This window comes from Oncorhynchus nerka, linkage group LG7, assembly GCF_034236695.1.
Source record: "Oncorhynchus nerka isolate Pitt River linkage group LG7, Oner_Uvic_2.0, whole genome shotgun sequence".
NCBI classification, from domain to species: Eukaryota; Metazoa; Chordata; class Actinopteri; order Salmoniformes; family Salmonidae; genus Oncorhynchus; species Oncorhynchus nerka.
Genome location: NC_088402.1, coordinates 26,723,745 through 26,732,412, shown reverse-complemented (window position 1 = coordinate 26,732,412; position 8,668 = coordinate 26,723,745). Strand labels below are relative to the sequence as shown.

Sequence of the window (8,668 nt, the reverse complement as noted above, 5' to 3'; positions counted from 1 at the left end):
TAACTGTTCTATTGTGTTGTTGTTCTGTGTTTACAGTATGGAATATTACTGGATCAGAACTACAAGAGTCCCCAGCAAAGGAAGTCTCCGGTCCCACATTTCTCTACTCCTGTGGTAGGACTCCTATATGTTTATTCCCGACTCTATGACAACTGGTTAGCGTTATCCTGATGTATCCTACCTTGACAAGCAGACTAGGATCTTTTGGAGCATGGTAGCATGGCTCAGACAAGTTCTCTATCCTCGTCTCTGTAGCGGAGTGTGTCTGAGAACTCTCTGGTGGCCATGGACTTCTCTGGCAGGACGGGACGCGTCATAGAGAACCCTCTGGAAGCAGTGAGCGCCGCTGTGGAGGAGGGACAGACATGGAGGGTGAGGAGGGGAGTAGAAGGGGGAGGAAGATTTGGGAGACTGAGTCTGTGGAAAAAAGGTGTAATTCTGTCACTTTCAATCTAAAATGTTTTGTTTCTTTGTTATCTTCCCTGCCGTCAGAAACGGGGTCAGCGTATGAAGGCTCTTGGCAGCCCCAGCCCCCTCCAGCCCTCTTCTCTCAGCTCAGGTACCCTACACGTTACACTATCTAGGTAGTAACACTGTAATAATTACACTAGTAACAACAGAGTAACTTCGTAAATGCTTAGTAATTTAGTTTATTGTTACACAATAGCGGAGGTGCATAAAAATGCCGGCCCCCATGCACCACAAATGTATCATTTGCTAAGTTCACCTTATTGTACATTGCTCTCTGTTACTCTTTTTTTTTGTATCGTCATTAGAACAGTATACATGATCCCAATTTAAGCTCCAAGACGCTGCCAATGTATACTCAAAAGTACATTGTGCTGATTTATTGGGGCAATGTAGATAGTGCTAAATCAAGACGTCATATCTGAATCCAGACATCTTTATGAACCTTTGTCATTGGGAAAAGGAGCAGTTCCTATGCCACTCCTTATCCGTATGTATCTCTGCCTGTCTAAAACTGGACATGAGTAGGGTTTAGACATTCATACCTAAAAAAAATGCCTTCTACTTTACCTTTACCTCATCTTGCTGTGTCTTTCAGTGATCCACAGAACACAGCTATGGTTCCGTGGTCGCATCAGGAGAGAAGAGTCCCACAAGATGATCATGCAACAAGGACAAGTAGACGGGTGAGACTTAGAAGCTGTATTATCCATCCATCCTTCTGTCCGTCGTACATCCATCTGTCCATCCATCCACCCTAGTACACACATAATTGACACTGTTTTGGATGTGTGTTTGTGTGTGTTTTTCAGGTTGTTCCTGCTGAGAGACTGCCAGAGTAACCCCAAGGCGTTTGTCCTGACCCTGTGCCACCACCAGAAGATCAGACACTTCCAGATCCTACCGGTCAGTTATTTATTCTTTCAACTCATCTACTTTTATTTCTCATTTCTACGTCTAATCTGTTCCTCTTCTTTCTTGTTCATCCATTTTGGCTCGGTCTCAAGTTGTCCTCACATCCTATCTCCTCCCCTCCTTCTCAACTGTATTGTATGTGTATAATAGTCTCCTCTCTCTCACAGTGTGAGGAGGAAGGTCAGATGTCCTTCAGTCTGGACGACGGCTCCACCAAGTTCACAGACCTGATCCACCTTGTGGAGTTCTACCAGCTCAACAGAGGGGTGCTGCCTTGCAAACTCAAACACCCCTGCACTGCTGTGGCCTTGTGACCCTTCACCCCTGACCTCTGACCCCTGAACCATGATCTCTACCCCCTGGTCTCACTACACCACCCCCTGTCTGCAGTTAAATTCTCTACCCCTCGTTCTCTCGTTCGTCATGGATTTAAAGGGAAGGAATGAAGGAAGCTGATGGCATATGCTCACTTTTAAAAATGAGTGGGAGTAAGCAAGTCCACATTTTAGAGAGAGGGGTGGGGTATTCAAACCTTGCCACGCACAAGGACGGACAGACAAACATATGTGGTGAACTATCGTGTTCTATGGATATCTATGGATCCAACTAAGCCCGTTTCCTTCTCCTTCATCCACCTCAGATAGACAGACGGACAAGGGGGCTGGGCTCCCCTCACTTCCTTAATGATCATCAGGGATAGACATGGATCGAATCGATCACAACAATCGACAATATCTCAAATCAATATGTGCAGTACAGTCTTTATAAGCTGATCACCTGACGCTTCATGCTACCTGGGGAGCTGATGTTGCCTGGGAGGCATCCTACTCTTCCTCTGCTATACTTACTGGACCAACCATCCAACTAACTCACCGAGACTTTATACAGGGCCCTAGGAGGAGAAAAAGAAAACTCCAAAAAGAAAACTCCTTTCAAACAAACGGCCAAGACGTTTGTTTGAAAGGGCAGATGAATGTTTGAGGTGGGGACTTCCCTGTCAGAGCTGATGACATTGTATTACTGTTGTAGAACTATTTGCACTTCTGAACAGACAGCCGACAGTTCTCTTCTGAGCTGGATGAAGCTGAACGCTCCTTCTCAACCTCCTCTTCCTCCTTTCTTTCTTCTCCTCTTGTCCTTCTCCTCTTTCTACTCCTACTCCTCTTTCCTGCGTGAAAAATCCCAGCCTACTGATTGGATTAGCATTGCGTTGGACAGGACTGAGAGGTATGGCTGAGCGTGCCCTTGCCATGCTATTGGGAAAGGTGACAGCTAGGCGGCTCTGCTCCTGAAATCCTCACCAACCTTTTCATTCCTACTCCGTTCGGCTCCATCTGATCCCATCAGAACATTTAGAAAACCATTACCATTCCCTGGAATCAGACGGAAAGTTCAGAGTGTTGATAACGGGACAGAGGGAAGAGGAGGAGAAGTCTCACATAGGTCCCCGGAAAACCTGCCCCCTGCACTGTCACTTGAAACTGTCAAGAGTTAAAACTGGAGTCTTTCAGGCTATGTTCCAATGTCCACACTAATATTGCACTTAGAACATATCTCCAAGACCTTGTTACACTCTTAGTAGTGTGCTAGTGTGCTAGTGTAACAGTATAACTTTAGGCCGTCCCCTCGCCCAAACCCAGGTGCGAACCAGGGACCCTCTGCACACATCAACAACAGTCACCCTCGAAGCATCGTTACCCATCGCTCCACAAAAGCCGCAGCCCTTGCAGAGCAAGGGGAACCACTACTTCAAGGTCTCAGAGCAAGTGACGTCACCGATTGAAACGCTATTTAGCGCGCACCGCTAACTAAGCTAGCCGTTTCACAGCCGTTACACTAGTACTGTATGTGGGTATTGGAACAGAACCTCATCACAGCCAGACTGTATTTTATTAATGTCAATCAGTGTTCTCCAAGTCAGTTGTACGCTTCTCACTGCACAGTCAGCACGATGCTGTGTTTAAATACTATTTGAAATCATTTCAAATATACTATATGTGCTTGATTGGGCTTGCCTTGCTTAATAGACCAATAGAACTGTCTCAAAACTGCAAACCCTACCCATCTGGCTAGGGCAAACACCCAAAGCATTTGAAAGATTTCAAATAGTACTTTTAACACAGGTCAGACCAATAGGTGTGAGAGGGCATTAATTCTCAGAACACAGGAAACCATGTAAACCACCCCCCAACATGTATTGTATTTATCTTGATTAAAATAATGACTTGAGATGTAGGATTGGTGGGCAGTGCAGCAGCCCACAGTCTCCTCACCTTAAAGTGGGCATTGTGAGCTGTGTGTGCGTATGAAATCATGCTATTATCATTTACATCATACATTTCAGATAGATGTTCCAAACCCTGGAAACAAGGGTCCAGTAAGAATGTTTCTGTGAGTATTGGGACCCGTCCTGTCCCGTTCTGTCTTATCCTGTCCCGTTCTGTCTTATCCTGTCTAGTCCCATCCCGGCCCAGACCGTCCAGTCCTGTCCTTCTCAGTTGCCCTAGCGTGAGACAGCAGAGATGTTGGCCTAGCAAAAAATCATCAAGGAAGAATGGGAGAAAATCCCCAAATCCAGATCTGCAAAGCTGATGCAGACATACTCAAGACTTCTCAAAGCTGTAATCTCTGCCAATGGTGCTTCTACAAGTATTCACACCCTTGAGTCAATATTTTATGTAAATCAGATAATTCTGTATTTCATTTTAAATTAGCAACAAATTCTAAAAACATGTTTTCACTTTGTAATTATGGGTTATTGTGTGTAGATGAGTGAGAAAAATAATATACTTTTTATTCAGGCTGTAATACAACAATATGTGGAATTAGTCAAGGGGTGTGAATACTTTCTGAAGGCACTGTATACAGTAGGTCTCTTGCTTTCTGAATCTTTGCCTCTTAATCACTGTGTTATAATGCAATCCTTCACAGAAGGCCAATCATATGTGTATAATATAAAGACAGTATTGAATATCTATTAGACAGAATGTGAAACTATGGACAAGATGTAGATCTAACACTGTATCTAGGTAACAGAGCACTATGGGTGCGTTCCAAATGGCACGCTATTTCCTATATAGTGCACAATAAAGGGCATAGGGTGCCATTTGGGACACTCCATTGTATTGGGCTTTATGCATTTGCTCATCATTCTCAAATGAAGATTAATTTGGTCCTTTTTTCATTATTTGATTTATTGTGTATATTGACTCAATTGTATATTTTTCTTATTTTCATCACAAAATTACCTTTTATATATACAAATACTAATATACCAGAACATATACAGTATTAAATTAAGCTATCAAACTTTTGGCATGCATTGAATTCTAGTATGTATAAGCTGACTGGCTCAGAGAATGTTGAAACAATCTAAGGACTTTAGATGTTGTCAAAGTCAGCAATGCACCTTTTAAAGGCAATATCCCAACGTTCACAGAGATCGCATTCACGGTAAATGCTGTGGATGTTGGCACAAGGTGAATTACCTTTAAAAGTAAAGTGCAGGCCTTTGATTGAATCCCGGCCATTCAGCCTTCCTTACACTCAATGGTGAGAACATATTGCTTACACGTACCTATCCAGTTCTTCTGATCTATGTCTGCGACAGAAAAGGGTATAAGAAATTGTCAAGGGCTAGGGACTAGACACTGAAACAGAACCAGCTAGGTGTGTCTCTCACATAGGATTTATCAAATAAAAAATGAAAACATTTCAGGGTTGGCCCAGCATTTCTGCCAGTGTGGTGCCAGCGTGGCAAACACTAGCAGAAATGCTAATATTTTGTGTTCCAATTGGATATGTTCAGGTAGTATCTCCTTGTTACACTTTGTTATAACATGTTTTTTAAATGTTTTCTCACTAGCGAACAAAACCCATCTGCACCACTGAAACCCATGGGCAGGAATTCAAACAAAACCCATCTGCACCACTGAAACCCATGGGCAGGGATTCAAACAAAACCCATCTGCACCACTGAAACCCATGGGCAGGGATTCAAACAAAACCCATCTGCACCACTGAAACCCATGGGCAGGGATTCAAACAAAACCCATCTGCACCACTGAAACCCATGGGCATTGATTCAAACAAAACCCATCTGCACCACTGAAACCCATGGGCAGGGATTCAAACAAAACCCATCTGCACCACTGAAACCCATGGGCAGGGATTCAAACAAAACCCATCTGCACCACTGAAACCCATGGGCAGGAATTCAAACAAAACCCATCTGCACCACTGAAACCCATGGGCAGGGATTCAAACAAAACCCATCTGCACCACTGAAACCCATGGGCAGGGATTCAAACAAAACCCATCTGCACCACTGAAACCCATGGGCAGGGATTCAAACAAAACCCATCTGCACCACTGAAACCCATGGGCATTGATTCAAACAAAACCCATCTGCACCACTGAAACCCATGGGCAGGGATTCAAACACAACCCATCTGCACCACTGAAACCCATGGGCAGGGATTCAAACAAAACCCATCTGCACCACTGAAACCCATGGGCAGGGATTCAAACAAAACCCATCTGCACCACTGAAACCCATGGGCAGGGATTCAAACAAAACCCATCTGCACCACTGAAACCCATGGGCAGGGATTCAAACAAAACCCATCTGCACCACTGAAACCCATGGGCAGGGATTCAAACAAAACCCATCTGCACCACTGAAACCCATGGGCAGGGATTCAAACAAAACCCATCTGCACCACTGAAACCCATGGGCAGGGAACCAAACAAAACAGCCGACATCCACTGCACTTGACTTAATTCATGTTTTAGCCGACATCCACTGCATTTACCCCAAATGCAATCTCCCCCAACGTCATTGAAATGACCTTTAAAAGTAAAGTGCAGTGCGATGTCAGCAGTGCATTGTGGTTTGTTTAACAGAGGTATCTGTCCACTCTTGCTCCTTTCTCTCTGAGAGCTGAATGTCAGGAAGACATCTGAATCAATCACATTGTATCTCCTGTTCAGGTATTTTTATACAAATAAGGGACTGATATATTCTCTGTTCATTGGAAATTAGAATAAAAGGTGACATTGCTATGATGGATGATCTGGTAATCAATATAGCATCCTGTAATAATCTGGTGGCTCTAGTGATCACTGAGAAGGTGCTATGTATCCATTCTCTCTGTGTCTGGCTGTGTGTTGAGGTGTGTCACTATTTATAGCCTGTCAGAGAGAGGTGGAGTAATCTGGGCGGTTCAGGAGCACCGTTTATCCCATGGGATGACAGAGTGACTCTGATGCTAACACACACACCCGTACACACGCACGCACACCAAGACTGGTTTAATCTGTCTCACACTGCTCTCTGTGCTTCAGCCACTTCAGCAGGGGCCTCTATCCTAAAAGCCACTTACTCTTACCACATAATGTTTACTCAGTAAATGTAGCCAATGTGGGAATTGAACCTGCAACCTTAGTGTTGCCAGCTCCATGATTCATATTAATAACTGTTGTTGATTTGTATTTCTGTTTGTTTGTCTGTGTGTGTGGGTTTCAGTGCTGGGACCTGTTCATCTGTCTGAAATACACAATTTACCATCGTGGCAGGTTACAGTGACTGTGCTAGAGGGATCTTGACCATGATAATAGTGCCTAGAGTCTAGTCCTTTAAGGCTTATAGTGAACTACTTTTGACCCGAGCCAAAATGCCCCCCTAACATAACTCACTACTTTTGACCAGAGCCAAAATGCCCCCCTAACATAACTCACTACTTTTGACCCGAGCCAAAATGCCCCCCTAACATAACACACTACTTTTGACCCGAGCCAAAATGCCCCCCTAACATAACGCACTACTTTTGACCCGAGCCAAAATGCCCCCCCTAACATAACTCACTACTTTTGACCAGAGCCAAAATGCCCCCTAATATAACTCACTACTTTTGATCACGGCCCATCCATCCAAAATGCCCCCTAATATAACTCACTACTTTTGATCACGGCCCATCCATCCAAAATGCCCCCTAATATAACTCACTACTTTTGATCACGGCCCATCCATCCAAAATGCCCCCTAATATAACTCACTACTTTTGATCACGGCCCATCCATCCAAAATGCCCCCTAATATAACTCACTACTTTTGATCACGGCCCATCCATCCAAAATGCCCCCTAATATAACTCACTACTTTTGATCACGGCCCATCCATCCAAAATGCCACCCTAACATAACTCACTACTTTTGACCAGAGCCAAAATGCCCCCTAATATAACTCACTACTTTTGATCACGGCCCATCCATCCAAAATGCCCCCTAACATAACTCACTACTTTTGATCACAGCCCATCCATCCAAAATGCCCCCTAACATAACTCACTACTTTTGATCACGGCCCATCCATCCAAAATGCCCCCTAACATAACTCACTACTTTTGATCACAGCCCATCCATCCAAAATGCCCCCTAACATAACTCACTACTTTTGATCACAGCCCATCCATCCAAAATGCCCCCTAACATAACTCACTACTTTTGATCACGGCCCATCCATCCAAAATGCCACCCTATTCCCTATACTTTTGAACAGTGCCTTATCTGCCCAATTGCATGTTAGGAATCCACTAGTAACGTGCAGCTGTGCAAGTCATCAATTTGATTTAAAACGGCATTCAAATACTGTAGCTTTCAAAGCATCCTCTTGTGAAAAAGGTAAGGTGTCCATGCAATGTGTTAAGGATCACACAGACAGGCAGCAATACAAAATACAGAAATGCTGACAAGACGAAACAAAACACTGAACAAAATCTAGTTTCCAGTTGTAATAAAATATCTAACCTTCACCAGGAAAGTCAAGACAAGTTGTTTAAGAACTAATTATTTAACTAAAACCCAAACGTGTCTTAATTTCAGTAGGGATATTGTCTGGTGTGACACCGGCCCCTGGTGTAATGGCCATGTGACGGAACTGACTGGAATCAGACAAGCGTTTTGGTTCCTGTTTAAAGTTTGCTGTTAAATACATTGATTGCACTTCCCTATTTAGCACTTTCCCGTTTGCTATTTTAATCCTCTCAACCCTTGTTTGCTATTTTAATCCTCTCAACCCTTGTTTGCTATTTCAATCCTCTCAACCCTTGTTTGCTATTTCAATCCTCTCAACCCTTGTTTGCTATTTCAATCCTCTCAACCCTTGTTTGCTATTTCAACCCTCTCAACCCTTGTTTGCTATTTCAATCCTCTCAACCCTTGTTTGCTATTTCAATCCTCTCAACCCTTCTGTTTGCTATTTCAATCCTCTCAACCCTTGTTTGCT

At 43.7% G+C, this 8,668-nt stretch overlaps 1 protein-coding gene across 4 annotated transcripts in view; it reads left to right on the top strand.

Moving 5' to 3' along the window:
- The window catches only part of LOC115131395 (growth factor receptor-bound protein 10-like), a 19,315-nt gene extending 12,870 nt beyond the window's left edge, over window positions 1-6,445 (top strand). For 3 of the 4 annotated variants that reach the window (XM_029663096.2, XM_029663097.2, XM_029663099.2), the window contains 6 exons: window positions 37-114; window positions 256-372; window positions 493-559; window positions 1,067-1,154; window positions 1,281-1,374; window positions 1,551-6,445. In XM_029663096.2, the coding sequence (XP_029518956.1) occupies window positions 37-114; window positions 256-372; window positions 493-559; window positions 1,067-1,154; window positions 1,281-1,374; window positions 1,551-1,697 (591 nt within the window). In that variant the 3' untranslated portion in view covers window positions 1,698-6,445. The remainder of the gene's footprint in view (window positions 1-36; window positions 115-255; window positions 373-492; window positions 560-1,066; window positions 1,155-1,280; window positions 1,375-1,550) is intronic. The other variant, XM_029663098.2, reaches the window with a different exon arrangement.
- Window positions 6,446-8,668: the final 2,223 nt, after the last annotated feature.